Source organism: Lissotriton helveticus, chromosome 2_1 (genome assembly GCF_964261635.1).
Source record: "Lissotriton helveticus chromosome 2_1, aLisHel1.1, whole genome shotgun sequence".
Taxonomy (NCBI): Eukaryota; Metazoa; Chordata; class Amphibia; order Caudata; family Salamandridae; genus Lissotriton; species Lissotriton helveticus.
The window spans coordinates 1,760,317,518-1,760,340,502 of record NC_136059.1 but is presented as its reverse complement, the minus strand read 5'-3'; the positions used below and the strand labels follow the sequence as shown (position 1 = coordinate 1,760,340,502).

The 22,985-nt window shown below is 45.9% G+C and overlaps 1 protein-coding gene across 4 annotated transcripts in view; it reads left to right on the top strand.

Annotated features, from left to right (window-relative positions):
- LOC144818885 (RNA exonuclease 1 homolog) overlaps positions 1-22,985 on the top strand; it is a 1,142,074-nt gene that overhangs the window by 264,655 nt on the left and 854,434 nt on the right. For all 4 annotated transcript variants that reach the window (XR_013607172.1, XR_013607173.1, XM_078676714.1 and 1 more), the window contains exon 6: positions 13,610-13,747. Coding sequence is in view for 2 of the 4 variants with exons in the window: in XM_078676714.1 (XP_078532840.1) it covers positions 13,610-13,747 (138 nt within the window). In the remaining 2 variants the exon portion in view is untranslated. The remainder of the gene's footprint in view (positions 1-13,609; positions 13,748-22,985) is intronic.

Here is a 22,985-nt window from a genome sequence, read left to right as displayed (position 1 = left end):
TATGACTTGTCGAAATAAAGACTTAATGAAATGACTACTCCTAGCAGAGCCCAGCCATTACCTCCAACTCACCTTTTGGAAGAGGAAGATTGACGATGGCAGTATGTTCGGAGCTGCGACAAGTCCATCTGAACTTCATGTCAAGTACCAAGAGAGTTCGGACTATGACTAACAGGAACCAGAAGACCAGACATACTATCCTGACGACAGCCAGCCTCCCCAACCTCCCATGGTTTGCCTGCCTGCGTCCTTGGTTTCTGACCTCCCAATTTCTGATTTCAGACTACAAGCAGAGATTTCCAACTTCTGCTACGTCTCCTGCTCCAGTGGTCTCTCCGCCGCCAAGGCACAGCCTCCACAGTCTGTACCTGTCACACTACCACCTCCACCTTCCACGGATATTGAGGAGGATGAACAACAAGAGGAAGGAGAACTCCATGATTCACAATCGAGTCATGATATGTGGGATATCCCATGTCCAGCGTCCCTGGTGCCTACTCAAGCTGATTCGCCTCCTGAGGATATCGGGGGTTTTCATAATATCTTGAAAGGGCTGCACAACATTTCCAGATCCCTATGTCTTCTCACCAGCAGGATTGATTCCTTTACGACTTTAAGGAACCTTTTAGAAAGTCTTTAAGATCTGTGCCCATTATAGACTATATCTGGGAAGAGGGGGTTAAAATAATACACAATCCATCTTCGGTCCCCCCAGTGTTACCTCGGCTAGACAAAATATACGGGGCTCCGGACACTGCTCCAGCCTGCCTTACCAGCTATCCCAAGCCTGATTCCGTCATCACACAGGCTGCTTAGCAGAAATCTAAAAACCCTTCTGCTCCGCTGTCCGCTCTTCCTGACAAGGAAGGCAGATGACTTAACAATATTGGGAAACACTTCTCATCCATGTCTGCATTACCAGTGCGTGCGTCTAATTCTTTAGCGTTATTAGGGCGCTAGAACAGGCAGATGTGGGCGGACATTGCTCCATACTTGGGAGCCTTGCCAGACGATTTGAAGGAGGAAGCAAAGAAAATCTTGCTGGAAGGCGAACGTTCGGCTTCCGCGATTGATTGTGTGATGGATATCGCCTCTACTGGTTTCCGCCAACTAGCTGGCGCTGCTGTACTACGAAGTCCAGAGTTGGCTGAAGGCGACCTCTTTCCGGCCGGAAGTCTAGACAAAAGTTCTGGACATGCCCTACGATGGTCAGCTTCTTTTTGGCACGCATTTTGATGAAGCTCTTCAGGGCATAAAAAAGGATACCGAGGCGGCTAGGGCTCTGGGTACCCTTCAATTAAAAAAAAAACCTTTTCGTGGCTCAAGGGGTAGAGGACAATCTTCCACCAGAGGCGACTACCAACACTATCGGTCTTCCCATTCCTCCTCCAACCAACAATATTGGCCACAGTACCAACAACGTCAACAATCGCAATCCTCTTACCCTAAGACCTCCTTTCGAGGATAGGGAGGACGACAGAAGGACGCTGCTCGATGGCAATGACTTTTCTCTACCGCTGGTCTCCATTTCCTCTCCACCCTCCAAAATAGGAGGAAGAATTTCCCATTTCTTACACAATTGGAAAAAAATAACAGACCGTTGGGTCCTTAAACTGGTACAATTTGGGCATTCACTGGAGTTCATTCAAATTCCTCCTCAGACCACTCCTCGACCTATGATTCGCAAAAATCTACGCCTTTTACTCCTGGAACTTTCACTCCTGCTCCAGAAGGGAGTTATAGAAAAGGTCCCTCTTCCTCAATGAGGAAAGGGGTTTTACGCCCGCTTTTTCCTGGTGCTCAAAAAGGAGAAGACATGGAGACCAATCCTGGACTTAAGAAGTCTCAACAGGTTCTTAAAGAAACAGTCGTTTCGAATAGTTACCATCCAAGAAGGGCTGCAACTTCTCAACGCTAACAACTACATGGTGTCTTTGGATCTTCAAGATGCCTATTTCCATATCCCGATCCACAGAAATCACAAAACGTTTCTGAGGTTCGCTGTGGCAGGCAGGCATTACCAATTTCGAGTCCTGCCCTTCGGGCTCAAGTCAGTTCCACGCATTTTTACAAAATGCCTTTCTCCAGTGGCTGCATACCTAAGGCAACAAGACCATCAGGTCTTTCCCTACCTCGACGACTGGCTCGTCAAGGCACCTTCTCGAGACTGCGCGACCAGGTCTTCCAACGCCTGTCTACAGCTTTTCAGTCGCCTGGGACTCACTCTCAACAGGACAACTCCGTCCTCCAACCGTCTCGGTGGATATCCTTTCTGGGTGCTACTCTCGACACAACCCAGAAGAAAGCTTTTCCGTCACAGGAGCGACGGAACAAACTACCTCATTTGGCAAACCACATAAAATCCCAAAAGTCTATCCGTATGCCTCTTCAAATCCCTTCTCGGGAAGATGTCGTCCTGTATTCTGCTAGTTCCTTACTGTCGCTTCCACATGCACCCTCTCCTAGAAGCGCTGTCGTCTCAATTGATTCAATCTGAAGGATCCTCCGACTATGTCATTCAGGTGACCCCTCAGATGGTCACTGCTCTGCAGTGGTGGACTTGTCCACAGAATCTTTCTCAAGGCCTCCCCTTCTTGTTCCAAGCTTCCCCACAGATCATCACGACAGATGCGTCCCTGGAGGGTTGGGGAGCTTTCCTCCAAGAACTTCGAATAAGCGGATAGTGGTCTCTGTCTGAACAGAAGCTTCACATAAACCTCCTAGAGTTGCGAGCTGTCCATCTTGCTCTCCTGGCGTTCCGCGCCAGGATCAAAGGTTCTCTAGTGCTTGTCCGGACGGACAATACTATGACCATGCACTACCTAAACAAGCAGGGAGGTACTCGTCCACTGCCACTCTCACGAATCTCAAAAGATCTGGAACTGGCTACTTCACCACAACATTTCTCTTCGAGCGGAGTACGTTCCAGGAACAGACAATGTACTGACCGATTCACTAAGCAGGCAACAAACAACATGTCACGAATGGGAGTTGAACCAGCGGATTCTCAACCGCATATTCTCCCAATGGGGCACTCCTCTCTTGGACCTATTAGCTACCAAGCAGAACGCCAAATGCCAAAACTTCGCAAGCTGGCATCCCCAACGAGGATCTCTAGGGAATGCGTTTTCAATTGCATGGTTCAACGTCTCTGCATACGCCTTGCCACTGATTTCCCCGATTCCCAGGGTCCTCCGGAAGTTGAAAGCAGAACCCTGCACGCTAATCGTGATAGCTCCAGCGTGGCCTCGCCAACACTGGTTCATGGAGCTCTGTCTTCTCTCCCTGGAACCACCGATCCGTTTGAAACAGTTTCCCTCTCTCCTCCCAATGAACAGGAAACAAGTCCAACATCCGGATCCAGCATCGCTCAAACTATTGGCTAGGCACCTGAGTTCCGAGAGTTCCATGGCCTAGACATTCCTGTGGACTGCAGGGCAGTTCGGGCTCGGGCTCGAGCCGACTGTACTAACAAAATGTATCCCTTAAAATGGTAGAGGTTCTGCATCTGGTGTAAGTTGGCAAAAATACACCCTCTCTTGTCGTCTCCAGAACAAATATTGCCTTACCTGCTCCAACTGGCGTCTTCAGGTCTTGCTCATGCCTCTATTAAAGTTACCCTGGCAGCAATATCCCGTTTCAGGAGGTCTTCTGCAGGTCCTTCCCTTTGGTCTAACAGATTGATTAAACAATTCCTCAAAGGCCTATTCAGGACTTTTCCTCCCGTAAAATCTCTGCCTCCCACTTGGCAGCTCAACACAGTTCTTGCTCGGCTTATGAAACACCCTTTTGAGCCGATACACAGAGCTGATCTTAAATATCTTTCTTGGAAGACGGCACTCCTTCTAGCCCTTACCTCTGCAAGGCGAATAAGCGAGCTTCATGCATTTGCGGTTCAGGACCCTTTTCTTCAGTTCAAACATGACCGGGTTATACTGCGAACTAATCCTAAGTTTGTGCCCAAAGTCTTGTCAGACTTTCACCTTAATGAGCCTATAGTCTTACGGACCTTTTTTTCAAACCCTCAGACGCCTGCAGAGAGCTCTACACTCTCTAGACCTTAAACGCTGCCTTAAATTCTACCTTGACAGGACAAAGTCGTTCCGCAAATCGCAACCAACTCTTTGTAGCTAACAGTCGTCCTCGGAAAGTTCTTCCACTGACTAAACAAAGTATCTCTCGGTAGATCTCTGCAGCCATTCCTTTCGGTCACCAGCAAGCAGGTCAGCCCTTGCGTTCCAAGGTACGAGCCCATTCCACTAGGGCGATTTCGACCTCCATGGCACTCTTTGCAGGTGTGCCTATGACAGACATTTGCAGAGCGGCAACATGAAAGACGCCGCATACATTTTCCAAGCATTACTGCTTGGATACGCAACTTATGAAGAATGCTGCAGTGGGACAAGCAGTGCTATGTCATCTATTTCAATAGAGGTGAGCCTTCTCTTCATCCCACCATCCTTGCTTTTATTAGCACATTTCTTTATTGTGTTCGTTAATGGTTGCTTTGATTGCAGTTTGGTACTTTCTACGTTTCACATTGATATGTTATTATCTGGTGAATTCGTATATGCTGTACCATCTGAAATGTGCTTTTCATTGCTTACTACTCTGAATCTATGAAAGATACCCTAATACTGGATAAGAAATGTGTTACTTACCTGTAACTGCAGTTATCCAGTATTGGTATCTTTTATAGATTCACATGCAAATCACCCGCCTCCCCTGGAAGGGCTCGCCTAGTTCTCTGTGATACACCTACTTAGCACTGTGCTTACGAAAATCTGAGGGACTAGAGCTCCTTCCAGGAAGGTTCCAGAGGGTGGTGATAGCTTACAAAAGGACATGGATATGTTACTAATGTAAGGCCCTTGGCCTATTACTCTATATCTCTAATGAGACATTACTTTATTTATGTACCGGTGGCTCCCATCCCGATGACGGGGAATGATTCAGGCATGTAAATCTATGAAAGATACCAATACTGGATAACTGCAGTTACAGGTAAGGAACGCATTTCTTACTTTTTCTTTTGTAAGAAGGCACGTCTCGTGTCAACTACACATACACTAGGGGAATGTTTTCCCAAGTCTAGAATAGCATTCTTAAACACATCATAATCCAACGCTTTAATTTTTTTGCATTTGGTTGTAAGCCCAAGAGTGCATGAGAATTCTTTTTTCCGTTTCAGGAGATGAGACACTACCAATGGTTGTGTGTGTGTGTGTGTGTCTGTGTGTGTGTGTGTGTGTGTGTGTGTGTGTGTGTGTGTGTGTGTGCTTTTCTTTAAGGTAGTGATATAGTTAAAAAAAAATGCTCCTTCCACTCTACCCATTTAATCCATGGCTTCTCTGGATTTGGGAGGAATTCTTTAGGCGTGTTAGAGGTTATACCTAAATTAACACTATTAGACCTGCTTGTACCCATGGTAGGAATGATGAAGTGGAGGGATTATCTTAGGTACACAGTTAAAACGTACCTATAACTGTATGGGGCCATGAGATGACAAAATTAGCCACAAGAACCTCCCCCCGCCCCTCCCCCCCACTACCCCTCCTCTCAAATTCATACTTTACACGGAAATGCTCCTGCTAGAGTAATTGCAGAAGATACAACAACAAAAATGGTGGCACGTATGGTCACGTAGCGCAACCTTTTATGTTGGCGAAAGCTGTAGCGGAATCAGACATGTAAAGATTAAATAATATTACGACTAAGACATCCCAATTTGAGTCCACTGTTAATATATATTGTGTTTGACAGACCTGTGTTGTCACCAAGCTTCACTTGCAGCCTCAAATGTCTGAGTGGCTTTAGCAATTTCTGATCTTCCCACAGGAGCTCAGCATCAACCAAAGACTGTTTTTAACTATACTGTCAAAGGCAGCCCTAAAATCTGAAAACGGGCATAAATGTCTGATAATCCTGGTGTAACTTTGACTAACATTAATTATTGCATATTTTTTATAGTCTACTGAATGTACAGTGACTGACTATAATGTAATTGTAACACAGCAATGGAACATCTGCATTGTTTTGAGAGTTCCTTATCTGCCAAATCTAAATAATGCAATTTCACAAATAAAGCGTTAAGTTAGCAAGCAGGCCCGAAGTATGGCCAATTGTACTCATTTACTGGAGTCAATAGAAACAGTGGCCCAAATCTGATTGAGTAGAAAAACCTGTATGGGTTTTGGTAATTCTTTGGGTGAAAACTATTAGAACGATTTTGATTTTCCAACTCAGGTGGAACAACTTGAAGGGCTTCTTGGCTAATCCGGTAGTGTCATGGAAAGTATGTATCCATTCACATCGATTTAGAATCCTCTGCATTAGATGAAGTAGAGGCTACTGCTTCCACGGCAGTGAGACTAACAATAATTAGCTACTCAAAGTCCTAGAGGGATATCTGTCTTCTAGTAGTATTCTGACATTAGACATTTTCATTGTAAATTACCAAATGGATAGCCAACTTCTTGCACCATGTGTGGGTTTTATGAGTCACACCATAAGGTTTAAGTAGCCAGTCAGTTTTATCAACTCTACTTCATGTGCTTCTTTCATTCAGGTATGCAATTCGGCTTATGCATTTGTCAGCTGACGCCAAACCTTGAACAAAAAGTTGCTCTCATTATAAATTGTAGTGAACACTTGTGTTTCTCATCTGTTAGTAAATTTGACAGCTCGCAGTCTATTGAAATGCAAGCCGCTACACTGACCTTCTTGTAGCTTTTTACAAACAATCTTCCAAGTTACTCCTTTGCGGTGACTTCGTTTTGCCCCACACACCATAGTTGAACAGCTGCATTTCTGTGTTGAATTTGTGAACATAAAGGACATAACCTTTATTTTTAAGTGATTGAGCAAGATTTCAAGCAATCTGGATTTAGTCTAGTGTCCTTTCCCGTATACAATCTGCTGTATGCGTAACCAGTGCAACTATTCCAGAGCATATACATCTCCACACTGTAACTAACCTTTTCTTTTAATTTATTATCTATACAGCAACTGCCCTTTGTATAAGTTCAAAGACTCTGTATATGTACAAAGACTGACCACTATATTCTGCCCTGCAGTATAAATCTTTATAGAGAAATGTTCCACGTCAGGCTGCAGTTTGAACTGTCTGGAAGGCTCCATGGCTTTACTGCTTGGTTAATATTGAAATATAGAATACTTTGCTGAATCATAAAATTAACTTTACTCGTGACAAACAGGAATGTGGCTGTTACCCAAAGATGAGAGGCGCAGAAAGACTGTACTGATGGTTTGCACAATATTCCCATGAGCAATGTACGCCTCACCCCAAATATTTTCAACCCCCCCAGGTGAGAGGAGTTCACACTTGTGTCTTAGAATGAAACAGCAGCGTACTCTGAAAATACAGTTGGACATGCGAAGTTGTTTGCTGCGCAATTTCCTCAAGAAACACATCCTCCATAAAATGCTGGAAGTGACCATGGACAGTATACGCTTTCTACTCAGCGTCTCCAGTGACTCGGAAATACAAGCTGGAATCTATGAGGGGTTGCAAAGTGAGCGCCCTTGTGCTCTCTGGACTGTGCTGCACTCCCATTGTTTTTCAGATGCACAGGTTGCACTGTAAACTGATTTCTGATTGAAACTTCCAATTCCAGATTCCTCACCTTTAGAATATCCGCTGGTAACAGATTGGATCCAGGATTTTTCCTTCTTGCTCCTGTGGCCATTGTTTTTTGTGTGGCTCCGTGGTAACTCTGTACTGTCTTGGAAAAGACACAGCAGCGGTGCATATAAGCATTAGCCTGCACTTTGACATCAATTCCTTTCTTCCCACCCCTTCTGACGTGGTTTTGGAGCTCTAGCCCGACATTCTTGGTCTTACAACATGTTCTCAGTGTGCTAGTGAATGATATCCAAAGGAAAAAGGCAGGGTTCAAGCACTGCTAAGACTGCAAGAAGCAGAAGCAAGCAACTGCACAAAAAGTCTCTGGTGTTATGGCTTCCAGACCTGTGACAAGTGTTCCTTCATGCACCCCATGGCGATCTAACCCTGGAAGACCAAACTTTGGCACCGAATACAAAAAGAAATTGAATCTTGAACTCCACTCTAATGCCAAGTCGTGGGCCAGGTCTCCTCGCTGTTCATATGGCCCTTCCTGTGAGAGGTTTACTTCATGCTCTTATGTCCAAGCATCGGAAAAGGGGGAGGGGTGGGCAGCAGGTGGGGGGGTGAAGAGGGTGGGCAGTCACTCAATTACTGAGTGGAGGAATTAAGCAGTTGATTTTAGGTTGATATCTAGTGGCCTCTTAACCCCAGTGTGATGTAGGGCTTCTTCAGTCAGTGAGGAAAGCCCTTATTAAATCTGTTTTCTACTGTCAAATGCACAATATCGGCGATTGTGCATGCTAATAAGGCATTCTTTAGGTTTAGGCATGGTGAAAGGTTTATTTTGCCAGGTCGAAATGGTAGTTTACAACTGCACTCAGGCTGCAATGGCAGGCCTGAGCCCTGTTTTGATGGGCAACTTGTGTGGATGCCACAATAGTTGGCGCAGCACCACTAGTAGTATTTAATTTACATTCCCTGAGTACATGTAGTACCACTTTACTAGGGACTTACAAATACATTTTAAATGTTTGGCTTTCTTCAGTGCGGTTGTAGCACAGTTTATACATTTCTGAAATCTAGCTATCAGTTGGCGAGAGCCTTCCTTCAGAGAGGTTTTGATTGCTTTATTGCAGGTCCGTTTATTTAGGTGGCGAAACATTGGCAGTAACCAGTATGTTTCACCCTAAGTTTCCAGTAAGTAATTACCACGTGAGTTAGTGACTCCCAAACCAATCCACACAGGCAACATTTTTTAATTTTTTTTTATTAAACATCGCTCAGCATACAGTGAATACAGTACTTTAAGCTGTCATTTAGTATACATTTTGATCAGAGCATACCGCATCAGAAATATGACATGGTTCTACATTTGAAATGGAGCCTTTATGGCTTTTAACATTTTAAAGTCCACAGCAGGTAACAGACCAAAAGTGTAGCACCCCCTCCCCAGCACCACCCCCCCATACTCTGTAACCTCTAAGCGCCTCCGTTGCCACACACCTTTTCCTGCTTCTTAAGGCAGCCCCTGATTTGATGGACTTCTTGCTCCACCTGCTGGCACCAGTCTAAATCCGACACCCAGTCTTCGACTCGGGGAGGGTAGATTCGCTGTGCAATGTTTTGTTTAGCCACTAAAACCACCAGTCAAATCTATTGATATTTTGGTCATGACTCCTCCCCTGTTATAGGTAAAGGGAGGCACTTTACATCGAGGGAAACCTCGAGAACAAGGACCTGAGCCATTTTCAGTACAACCTTCTCCCAATAGAGTTGTATTTTCGGGCATCCCCAAAGTAAAAATGTGCATTCCTGTACACAACCCTGCAGGCAGAGTGCAACGTCTCCTCCCCCTCCTATCTTCTGAAGGAGCACTCTAGAGTAGAACGATCTATGCAGGATTCTCAATTGCACCAATCTAAAACTTGAACGAATCACTACCTCTCGTGGGCTTTGTTGGGCCTCTGTCCAGTTGTCATCTTCGAAGGCTCCAGGGTCTCCTTCCCGGGACGTTTAGTGCCACCATCAGGTGAGACAATATGTTTGTAAACCGTATAAATATTCTTATCATGCAGGGGGTCCGGTCCGTGAGTAGGCGCCTCTTCCAGAAGTTTTTCCCCTCCACTAAATGTCTCCAAAGGGCATGCCCAACCTTTAGCTATCTGTAGTGCTCAGTCTAGGCCAATTTATACTCTTGATGCAGAACCTCCAGCATTACTAGTGCATGCCCCTCCAGACATCTCCCAGTCGCTCTATGCCAATCAGGGCCCACTTTGAAAAGCCTTTCAATTTACCCACATCCTTCAAGAGGTTGCTGTCCCAGAGTGGGGTTTGATCTATGACCTTATCCCCCCCTCCTAAATAGTTTGTAGCTTCTGTGCACACTTGCCACCTTCTGCATATGCATCGGTAAATACTGCTCCAGTTTCCATAGACCAAGAACTGCTAAGTGTCCCCTGTGACTCATAGCCTCTCTCTCAACCCAGCAGGCTGGTTCATGGTGATCAGCGAACATCCAGTCGTTGACTACCACCAGTTGTGTGGCCCAATAGTATTTAAGCATGTCCGGACTGCCAGTCCTCCATCATATACCTCCTTTTGGAGGATACACAGCGCAGTGCGCAAGCTACTTCCATTCCATGACAATACTCTGACCTCATGGTCAATTTCCCAAAAGAAATCTGGGGTAAATCTTAATGGGTGTCTTTTGGAGTACATATAGGAGGTGTGAGATGGTCATCATTTTGTATAGAGCATCTCTGCCAATCACCGAGAACAGTAAATTCCTCCAATGTTCTACGCCCCTATGGAGTCTATCAAGTTGTGGGAAAAGGTTCACGCTCAGGAATTCATTAGGGTCCCAAGTGAAACAGACCCCGAGGAATCTGGAACCATCCAGTGGCAGAATGCAGCAGGAGGTAAGATTAGGTGCTTACTCCAATTAATGCAATACCAGAGTGGTCCTCCACAGTCAATGCTGATGATCAGTACTTCCACTTAAGTCTGCTGGTGGTTAAGAGGGATACAGGCCAAATTGTAGCTGTACCAATGATCTTTTTGCAGTGATTGACTTAAATTTCCAAACAGTTGGGAAGATCGTATACATTTCCTGCCAGTTTTGCATGATCCTTCCTTCTAAGTTTGCATAGTCTTTGATAGCATTTGCTCTTCCAGCAGCTTCGAGACCTGCTTAATAGGGATACTGCTTTGCCACAGTTGTTGTGCTTCTACATTTTGAATTATTTCTTCCAAATAATTATTTCTGTTGGACTTGTCCATTTTAATGCTTTTCCATAGTAGTCTTAAGGTGTCTGCATTGGGTGCTTTTACCTACATGCAGAACACTGTGAATCTTTCATACTGTATAAGGTCTTCCCTTGATAAATTCAAGGCAAATTTGAGCTGTAGCTTGTCACTGTTTGTTTGACAAAAGCAATATACCACTATGTCCGACGGACCCTTGTGGTTTTAGGGATACTTAGGGTTTGTAGATTTGGCTACAACACAGGATCCCAAAGCCAACAACTTAGCTGCTCCTTGAAAGGTATTTTTTTTATTGTGTACCGACTATACAGCAATTTATATGGTAAAACATAAAGAATAAAAATTTGGTTTGAAGGAAATTTGTGTATCTTTGAAATGTAAACAAGTGCCTGAGTTTTGGAACAATTGTTATTTGCCCACCTCTGAATTTTGGTTACCCATTCTGTCTTGTGATTCAAAGAGCATGCTGTAAAATGTTGTCTTTGTTGCGCTCTGTCTTACATTTGGAAGCCACAAATAAAGAGAAATCCAGTTGGTGGTAACCAATGTTCTACTATTCTGTGCTACCACACTTCCATGAGAACAGTACCACACTTGTGTGGCTAGTCCTAGCTCCTGCAAAACAACTCCCTAGAACCCGGCTTGGAAATGTCACATTTCTCCCATCAAAATCAACATTTATTTTTACAGTTTGGGTAGCTGCGGATTTTAGGTCCTAGCTAGGCCGCCATTAAGCAAAACCTACTGTACCCAGACATTTCTGAAAGCTAGCCTGGTTATTGGTCCAGGATAATGTGACCTGTGTGGTCTTCATGAGATTTACTTACCCAAAAGCCCTTGTAAACCTCAAACTAAGATTAAAACACATTTTCCTCACGTTTCTGTGAGGGGAAGCTCCGGTATCTGCGGGGACCCACACATTTCCTACCACTCAGTGTTCCCACGTGGTAGCCCACTTGTGTGTAGGGGCCAAGTACCTGCTGCAAGAAAGGGCCAACAAATAAACCTAAGCTTCCACCCACGAAACCTACAAAACTCAGACATTTATGAAAACTAGATACCCGTGAGAATCCAGAGTTCTTGTGACTTGAGTGGATCTCTAAAGGATTTCTTACCCCCAATGCCTTGCAAATCCCATACTTTACCTAAAATCATGGATTTTCCTTGAATGTTTTACCAAAACGTGCGGAAATTCAGAGATCCACAAAAATCCTATCACCTATTGTTTCCCCATTTGTCTCCGCAAAAACACTTCCCCCACTTTGGTTGCTGGTCCTAGTTGCTGCTGCAGTAACAGTTCCCACCCCCAAAAAAATCCATATAAAGGAGATATTGACCTGATGCAATACCCATTACATCCTCAATCCCGTAGCGGTTAGCCAAGACTAACTTGAACCAACACACCTGAAGAAAGGGGAGACAGGGCAGCCATACAAGGTAAGTGGGAAAATGAACACTGAGCCCTCAAGTAGAATGCAGTTGGTGGTTACATACAGCATCGAAGAGTAAGACCAAGTAGGTCTTTGAAAAAGTATTCAAAAACTCTATAGCAGTTGTCTAGGTATGACTCCCCCTGCTTTTGTTCATACTGGGACTAGAATAAGATTATTAAGGTCCATAGGGAAACCCTACAGGAGGAAGGAAACCGGAGACTGAGCAATAGCAGACCGAGGAAAGGGAACCAAATGAAGGACAAAAAATAAAGCTGCTCAACCCTGAAAGAATGGGTACAAAAGAGTGGTAATGTTACAAGACCAGAATTCAATGCTGCCCTTAAATATCCATGCTGCATAAAAAACGTCATAAATGAAAGCTTAAGAGGAAGTGTTTCCACAGAACACCATAAGAGCCATTGTAAAACATTTAATTCGTTTGTGGAGGTAGGAAAGCCCTCTTTCTAGCTTTAAAGATGACCACTACATGTGTAAAGCAGAATCCTTCAAGAGTGGCTCAAGATGCAGGCAACATGCGTCTCCCAACCACCAGGCTGCCAGGGACTCCAACTCCCCGCACCAATGTATGACCATTTGCTTTAGGACACCAGGTAAGGCTGCATATGTCTGGGCCATATTCTTCACAGTCCCATGTCACTCAAACCCCAGCGCTCTAACCAGTGTGCAACATCTTGTACTTTGTCTGTAGATGTTTATATGTTGATTTGAGCCTTGATAATTATGCAAACACAGAATAAAGGCTAATTGAGCTACTTTGACCTAGCAAATATTCGACCAAGCTACGTAAGACAATAGCTTATGTGACAAATGTAATATCATTCTGAAATGATACAGAACAATATTTCAGAGCATTGTTTCTTTCCTCTTCTATTTCTCCCACTGTCTTCACTCTACCTATACCTCTAGTGAAAACTGTATTTCGTACTACAATGCCCTGCTTTTAGGAATTACTGTCAATTATTTCTTCTGTAGATGCTATCTTTTCAACATGTACATCTTCAAAATATTTTTCAAAATATTTTACCAAATATGCAGTACAAGACTCCGTATGGACAACTAATAGCTCCCTTTTAGGTCAGACACGCTAAAATGACCTAGCACTTGTCATTGCCTTACCCCCAGCTTTAAGAAACCGTATTGTAAATCCTTGCATCGTAAGGTTGATTCACCCTCACTTTTCAAAATAGTTTTAAGTTAAAAAATAAAAATAGGATTAATGTGGCGTATCTACACTGCATTTGTTAGACAGGTTTGACTGTTACATTAATTTCTGTTTAAAAGTATTGATTGAATTTCTTTTAAGGTTCCAGTACGCAGAAGGCTTTCAATAGTTCCTGTACCTGGATCTAAAGTGCCACACGAAATGAGACAGCGCTATGTTAACTTTTTTGTGGAAGAATATTTGAAAAGGTGTCCATCTGTGCATGATGCTTTTGACAAGGTTGGTATTAGTATTAAGCTACCCTTTAGGTTACTACTAAAGCAAAATGTTTTCTAACTAAATTGATACAGTATTCATATGGTCTGGTATGTAGCTACATGGTATATGGGGTTGAATGATGTAGACCTTCATCGTCCACTTCCCCATATGACTTTTGTTCCTTTCACCCTCTGAGTCTCTAACATCCACCCCTGGCGCTCTTGTGCATACCTTTTGTTCTCATCTCGGCCATACTCCTCTGAAGAAGAAACCTCTTTACAGCCCCCAAGTCTTCACTGCTCAGTCCTTCTGTTAGTCACTCGTCATTCTTTTTTCTCATACCCTTGCTCCATACAAGCTTTGACGTTTATTTGTGTGTTCTAACTGTAGTACATCTCCCTATCTACCATAATACACACTGCGATTTGTATCCTGCAGCAAAAACTGTCTTGGTACATTTGCACACAATTTAGAAAGTGGTGCTTCCACTTTAGTCACACCTTCTCCCATTGTGTGTGAATATGGAGGGGGTGGAAGGGATCCAGCATAAGGCCAGCTTTTAACCAATTATTTCTGTCTTTGCCACACATAGCTACTATATGTATTCATAAAGCAGCTGCTATTCTTCCCACAATTCCTTTCTAATAGGGCACAGGCCACTGTTTACCTGGATGATAGTGTGGTTGTGGAGTTCAGTTTATATCAGGCTTCTCAGATTAGCTCGTGAGCTACTACTGGTAGCTCTCCAGCTGCCTCGAAGTAGCTCTCCATTGTGCAACTTAGCCTACTACATTAGAAAATTAAAAGCTTTTGCGTGGTTGAATTAATATATGTATACCAAAACTGAACAGTGTACATTTGAGACAAAAATGTGTGCATTTCTAGAACTCCCAACCTGATGTTTGGAGAAAAATACTTGTTTTCTAAAATATATTTAATGCTATTTGAATGATAAATCATGCAGCATGGAAGATACTTATTACTAGTATGATTACCTAGGTATGTGGGCATTGCAGCTATGGCTGGTATGTCTTACCCATGGAGAGGCATTCCAAATTGATTAAGCCTTTTTTTATTTGCTTTACTGCTGGCCGTCACTGCTGATAATCTTGCATAGGGAGCCCACTAATGTAATAGCGACCACATCAGACACAATTACAACAATGATGATCATAGTAGCTTGGGATAATTTTCATTGTCCATAAGTAACTCGTAGTCAAAAAAGGTTGGAGACCCCTGGTTTATATAATCATTTTGGTGTAAACCGTCTCGGGCTGCTTGTCAAGTTATTTCCTCTAGAGCGATATTGTGTCTGGCCAGGACACCTCTGCTGAGGTAACACTGCACTCTAAAAAATGCATTTTTTTTATTATCATTAATATTATGACTGCTGTTCTGGACTTCTGTAGTACCGTTTGTATAAGGAAAAGAATTGACAGGAGTTGGTATGATGAATGGCTTGTGCAATTTGGGTTTAGAACCCAGGAGCAGCCAGGCATTTGCATAGGATGGCTGCTACCAAGTATAGTTATACTAGCAAAAGGTGGTCTTGCTCTTAATGGCTTTGCTTTTTTATCCTAAGCGACTGCACAGTAAGACAAAACTGGAGTAGTCAAAATGGGGTTTCTTATATGCTAAAAATGGTGGCATTTCTTGGGTCAACATTGGCTGGGTAATATTTATGGTGTCATGCGGGGGTGTAGGGGAGGATCCTGACCAAGAGAACTATTCAGTCACTACTGTTGCTTAGTCCTGTTTTTTTTGTTTTACAGAGTTTTATATAGTGCGAACTTGACCTGAATCGGCTATCCGAGCGCTTTACATAGTACCAGTTGTATTACATAAGGACACAATTTTTTTGTTAGGCATCGGGAGATTAAGTGATGTGCCCAGAATCACAGGATGTTCAGCGTCATTGCCGAGACTCGAACCCAGTTCCCCATATTCCAAGTCAACCACCCTAGCCGTTAGGCCAACGCCTCTCCCCTGGTTGTTTATTGTTTCTAAAAGTGATTGGGATCCATCTATAAACAGAAGGCCACCATGACAGAAGTATCAGCAGGGAGCACGACAGAGGTCTGTGTAGATGGACCTCAGTTGCTGTGCTACACAGCACGTAGCTGCCAGTCACTTATCGTTACTAGGAATCCATGAGATTGATGAAGTAGGAAGATGACTATACCTTGAGGGCTCCTCAAAGTACAGCACAAATATGCAAAGCCGCTGTTATTTTCATTCTTCTATTTGCCTCAAACTGAATGAAACAATTCTTTTGAATAAAAATAAGATTGCTATATAATTCACTGCTTCTTCAGCATTAGATCTTTGTGTCCATTCAGTAGGCCAGTCTGAGATTTTAAAATCCTTATAGTCTGTTCAACAAGGTTTTCTGTTGCTTGTGTATCCCCACAAGTGTTTTTTCATGTGCTTTTCTCCTGCAGGCCACATTCCAACAGGAAGGGTTTCCAGCGCGTCAACCCTGGGGCACCAAGAGGACTCCATGAATAGCTAATAAGCTCTAGTGTCCACATCCTCAGTTTAATTTTACAATGCTTCTGTTTGGGCCATAGCCCAAATAAACATGTCTTAACAGATTTCTTCATAGTGATACCAATGCTTTCATTCAGAAATTCTGACACTTTACTCCACAATGATTCCACCACTGGGCATACCATATTCATGTTTAAAAAATATATATATATATGCTACCATTGTCCCATAGCACCCACGGGTGGAGGGCCTTTCTGGGTAAATCAATGCCAACTTTCTGTCTGTCAAATACGATGTATGGCAAAAGTGAAATTGTGTTTGTTTGAACGGGACATTCGGGGATATCTGACTTGTTCACATGCCTGCCTTCACTGTGGGATTGTCAGTTCATCTGGACAGCCCACCGCCTGTCTCCCTGGGCTCCCAACTATCAACCCCCCTGAACTGCAGTGAGGCACTGTATAGCAGTGTGATCAGTTTCCTGCACCTAGATAAGTCAGTTATATTTGCATAACTGCATGTTCAGCTGGTCTTCTGGGATTGTTTCAGATTGTATGGGTCGTATGGGCTAATCTAGCATAGTGGAAAACTGCCCAGGCCTCACCCCATAGTGCTCTTTAGCCTGCTCATATGTGAGAAATCGATTATTAAAAAAAAAAATCTCCAACTTTAGCACAGCCACCCTCCAGCCAGGTACAAAACGATGTCTCTGGCCATCTCACAATATGGTCTAAGACCATAAGGGCATTTCCTTTGCAAACTGGTATCTCTTCAGGATCTTTGTGGGCACCTTATGGCGCAGCCCCTTGGTCTACTAGACGAAATATGGTGCACTTTTTGGCCTCCCAAATTCTAGCATGAGCACCTCTGACAGTGTGTAATATGATGGTCGTACTTGCCCACAAACAGTGCCTTTTCTCAATTATTGCCCCCCACAAATCAATGTACCACATGTTGCAACTGTGTTGCCGCCTAGTATAGAAATATATCCTTCCACACATTGGAGCTTCATTTTGTCCATTTCGCAGACTGCATTTTCCAGCCCACACCAATTCTCACATCAGACTATCTAGTCTCCGAAATATTTCATATGTAATAGAGCAAAATGTATTTTGCAACATGTACAGCATCGGGACAGGAAAAACATTTTCTTCACGAGAGTCTACCCTTGGTTGAAAGGGGCAAAGTTCTTATTTGCGTGAGAACAGCAGTACTGAAGGTGAATTTGTTGACCATCCTTGAAGTTGAATTATCTCCTGTTGACTTAACGTTCGAGGCATGTGGGCTGCTAAATTCATATCTATTGCATAGATCGCCACCTAGTGTTGGGTCCGGATGATTGCACATTGTTGTCCTGGAAGAGTCTTCGAAGTATCACGAGATAGGTGGCTCCTCCCCTGGACTACAGTGCGCATGGGCATCGACTCCATCCCCAGATTGTTTTTTTCCGCCATTGGGTTCGGATGTGATTTCGACGTCTCCTGTCGGAATCAATAAAAACAGTTCTCTAAAGGCCAAAAGGCTTTCTAACCTAGTCTGTATTGTTGGCGTTCGGTTCTCGTGTATACTCCAACTCTTCGAGTCGGTTTTCTGGGGAGTCGTGTGACTCTTCGGTCATCGAGGCCCTTTGACGCAGCAAGACCCCGACGAAACTACAATGGAACGAAGTCCGTTCAAAAAGTGTCCCGTGTGCGGTTCGAAGTACCCACACATCGACGTGCATCCTGTATGCAACAAGTGCCTGTCGCCGGACCACAACGAGGCCGACGGTATGGCCTGTTCGAAGTTCAGGTCGAAGAAGACGCTCAAGATTCGGCGCGTGGCGCGCCTTGAGGCCCAGTGATCGGCACCGGCCCCGGTGGACATCTTCAACGACCCCGAAGCAGACGAGCGAGCGCTTCAGCTTCAGATATCGCCTCCATCGGCGGAGGTCGAGGCCGACTACGGAGAGGCCGTGGAGGGCCTGGACCTAGACGAATACGTTGAGGAGGTAGGGGACGACGAGGAAGTTTATGGGGCCGCGGAAGATAGGTCAGAGGAAAAGCTATGCCCCGTCCGTACCATAACTAAGGCTCAGGTCACGGGATCGCCACTCGGCCTTACCCAAGACCTTCCACCTAAGTCCTCGGCCCCGCCTTCTGGCCCGGCTACAGACATTTCAGCGGAGCCTCCGTTACAGAAAACGAAACCCAAACCATCGGCTTCGACTTCTTCTAAGATGGCCGACGCGCCATCGAAACCAAAGACGGCAGAGACGGCTTCAAACCCGTCGTCTACGGAGGCTTCCAAGCCGAAAAAGGCAGTCGAACACGACAAGGCACCCAAAGGGGCCAAGGAGGCAGGCTCCAAGAAAGTCGTTGAGCATGTGTCGAGTAAGGTGGTGGAGTCGACGTCCAAAAAGAAGACTGTCGATACACCTTCACCCAAGACTGCCGTGCCGACCTCTGAGACCACGACGCAAAGGGGAAAACCTGCCGATCCGAAGCCGGCGGCGTCCATGCCTAAGGCCAAGACAGGGGACCGGACCCTTGCTGTCCAGGGTGCGTCCGCGCACAAACAGAAGTCGTCAACGCTCGGATCCTCACCTGGTGGTGGATCGAAGGCCTCGGTCGGATCGACGAAGCCGTCCGCTTCTTTTACTAAGCAGGTCGCGGACTCCCTGAAGAGGATAAGGGACAAGGCGTCGGAACCAATATCTTACTCGGTACCAACGGGGGATGTCCCGCTGAAGAAGACCTCGATGCCAATCCTCTATACTCTGCCACCGAAGGTAGCGCCGAAGGCTTTCGCACCTCGTACGGTGCCCGATGCCTCAGAGGGGCTGCAGCAGACTCAGCGTACTGGCAGCTCTGCTTGACAACTTTCACAGAACGACGATTCGGAGCATTTCATCGACGCCGACACGGGCAAGTTAATGCTCTACAAGAGGAAAATTACATCCCAGCCAGTGGACTCCTATGTAATCCCTCTAAAAAAGAAAAGGCCTGCACCAGATACTCCAGAGCTTGTGGAACCCATTCCTCAACAGCCTAGGAGGAGTCCGACACCTTCACCCACCTACTCCGATGGGGATGGAAATGAACAGAATGATGAGTATAGCTTCCCTGCCAATAATGACCCTGATGTACAGCAGGACTCATGGATAGACACTGGTGACCAACAGGTGGTTAGTGACCCACAGCTTTATGGAATAAAGACTTCTCCTACTGAAGACTCGGCGGCATTTAATGCCTTAATTGAACGGGCGGCTGCAAATCACAAGGTGGAGATGCATGCCGACCCTGTGGAGGTTGACTTTTTGTTTGATACATTCTCTGCGTCCGAAAAGACTGTCAAAACACTGCCAATGCTTAAAGGGGTTCTCAAACATGCCAATGACATTTTCAAGGAACCCACCAGGGCTCGGGTGGTCAACCCACGTATAGAGAAGAAATACAGGCCGGCACCTGGGGACCCTGCTTATATACGAGGCCAGTTGCCTCTGGACTCTTTGGTCGTTTCAAATGCCCGCAAGAGGGCTAATTCACAGACAACGGGTGAAGCTCCTCCCCCGGACAAAGAGTCAAAAGTGCTGGAGGCAGGGGGCAAAAGGGTGGCAGCACAGGCTGCAAACATATGGCGCATATCCAATACACAAGCCCTGTTGGCTAGGTATGATAGGGCGCATTATGACACCTTGGAACAGCTTTTGCAACACCTTCCAGACGAGTTCAAAGAAGGAGCTGAAATGTTGATCCAAGAGGGCAAGCTCATTTCTAATGCTGCGATTAAATGTGCGCTTGATGTTGCAGACACAGCTGCAAGGGCGGTGAACACTAGTGTTATGTTGAGGCGTCAGGCTTGGCTCCGCATCTCAGGGTTCAAGCCCGAGATCCAAACAACTATCCTCAACCAACCCGTCAATCCAGACAGACTGTTTGGCCCGGAGGTTGACACCACCCTTGAGAAGATTAAAAAAGACACTGAGACGGCTAAGTCCATGGGTGCACTTCAGTCTCAGCAATACAGGGGCAACACTTTTCGTCGCTCAAGTGCAAGGGGTGTTGCCAGAGTACACTTGGAGAAGTGTGGCTCACTGGTTAGAGGAGGCAGACCCGGAAGCAGAGGTCAGCCCGGGACCAGGGTTCAATTCCCGGCTCGGCGGGGTCTTGAGTCCTAAAATGTCCATGGACTCGACAATTCTCGCTCCGGTGCCTACTCGAATCACGGGTTCACACTCTGCGACTCTGGGCAATAGCTTGCTTAATCTCCACAACGGCCCCTCGCGGTGGGATGCCTGGCTTTCACCTTGCGGATACCCTGCCAGGGTTATCTCACAGGGGAATACCAGGATGGGTTCCCTAAGCAAGCGCTTAGAAACCGCTCGGTGATTTGCGCTATATAAATTCCTGTACATTTACATTTACTTGGCACAGCAGACAAGTTTCCATAAAGGAGGCGCCCAGGCCTCTTACCCCAAACAGAATAGAGGTGGTTACAGAGGAAACAGCGCCAAGGGCAGAGGCAACAATACTTCCCGTTCCTCTGCTGCCAACAAACAGTGACTCCCTGTCGCTGCCCCCCGACCATCCATCACCTGTCGGGGGCAGACTCCAACAGTTCCTGCCAGTCTGGAAAAACATCACCACAGACAGGTGGGTAAGGAAGCTTATCCAGTTCGGGTATTGTTTGGAGTTAACGTCCACTCCCCCCAACATACCCCCAAGACAACGTCCTATGTCAGCAGAGCACTTGCACTTGTTGCAGCAGGAGGTTCTCGTAATGCTGCAAAAAGGAGCAATAGAGCTCGTGCCAGTGGAGGAGGAAGGCACAGGGGTTTATTCCCTGTACTTCTTAATACCAAAGAAGGACGGCTCACTCAGACCCATTCTAGACCTACGCCCCCTCAATCTATACATACTCTCGGAACATTTTCACATGTTAACGCTACAACAGGTTCTTCCATTTTTGAACCAGGGAGACTTCCTCGCAACCTTGGACCTCAAGGATGCTTATTTTCACATACCACTCCACCCATCCCACAGAAAATACCTCAGGTTTACCATACAGAACAGGCATTACCAGTTCAAGGTCCTACCCTTCGGAGTGACCACTGCCCCCAGAGTGTTCACGAAGTGTCTGGCGACCGTGGCGGCGCACCTCAGGAGACAGAACATACATGTCTACCCTTACCTAGACGACTGGCTCGTTCAAGCAAAGTCGGAACAACAGTGCGCCGCGGACATGTCCCACACTATTCACCTCCTTCACAGTCTGGGGTTCTCCTTAAACTATCCAAAGTCGCACCTCCAACCTGCCCATGTGCGGCAGTATCTGGGCGTGACCATCAATACTCTGGCTGCCACAGCACAGCCAAACCCGGCGAGGATCGACAACATCCAGTCGCTAATCCAGAGGTTCAGACCCCAACACTCACTCCCAGGGAGGGTGTTCATGCAGTTGATAGGCATGATGGCCTCCTGCATCTTCATAGTCCCGCACGCGAGACTGCATATGCGTCCGCTCCAGGAATGTCTAGCACATCAGTGGACACAGGCTCATGGACAGTTGAAGGACCTAGTGTTGGTCACCGTCGGGCATTCAACTCTCTGCATTGGTGGACTCTACACAACCTTTGCAAGGGCCGACCGTTCCAAGAGCCTGTACCACAGATCATCCTCACGACGGACGCCTCTCTCCAGGGTTGGGGGGCTCATGTGCTCCACTACACGGTGCAGGGACTATGGACAACACAGCAAAGGAAGATGCACATCAACTGCCTGGAGTTGATGGCGATCTTTATGGCGTTAAAGTCCTTCAAAGTACATTTGTGCAACAAGGTCGTGCTGATCCGGACGGACAACATGACGGCCATGTACTACATCCAGAAGCAGGGGGGTACGCACTCTCCACAGCTGTCTCATCTGGCTCAGAGCATGTGGAAGTGGGCCATTCAGAGGAACATCTTCCTCATGGCGGAACACCTTCCGGGCAAGGACAACCAGATGGCGGATCTGCTCAGCAGGTACAGCCATCAAATGCACGAGTGGGAGATACATCCATCTGTACTGCGCCCGTACTTCCAGCAGTGGGGTCATCCGGAGATAGACCTGTTTGCCACAAGGGAAAACGCAAAATGCCAAAGCTTTGCCGCCAGGTTCCCTCACCCACAGTCGCAAGGCAATGCGATATGGATGAACTGGTCAGGCAGATTTGCGTACGCTTTTCCCCCAGCACCTCTCATTCCGCTGGTGGCAAGAAAGCTAAAGCAACACTCATCCTGGTTGCTCCAACGTGGGCACGCCAACCATGGTACACCACGTTTCTAGAACTCTCCGTGGTACCGCATCAAAGGCTGCACCTCACACCCAGGCTCTTGACGCAGAACCATGGCGACATTCAGCATCCAGACCCGCAACAGCTCAATCTGGCGATCTGGCTCCTGAAGTCCTAGAGTTTGGCTACCTTAATCTGCCTCCTGAATGTATGGACATCATCAGAGAGGCAACCCGAGCTTGCTATGCAGCGAAATGGAAGCGTTTTGTCATCTACTGTACAGAGCATGACATAAATCCGCTAGATGCATCCATTCCAAACATCATTTTCTACTTGTTACATCTTTACAAATGCAATCTAGCGTACGCTTCCATTCGAATACACTTGTCAGCCATAGCAGCTTATCTTCAGAACAGGCAGCACCTCTGTTTTCAGGGTGCCTGCCATTAAAGCTTTTCTCGAAGGGCTGAAGCGGGTCATTCCTCCCAGAACCCCACCCGCTCCAGTTTGGAAT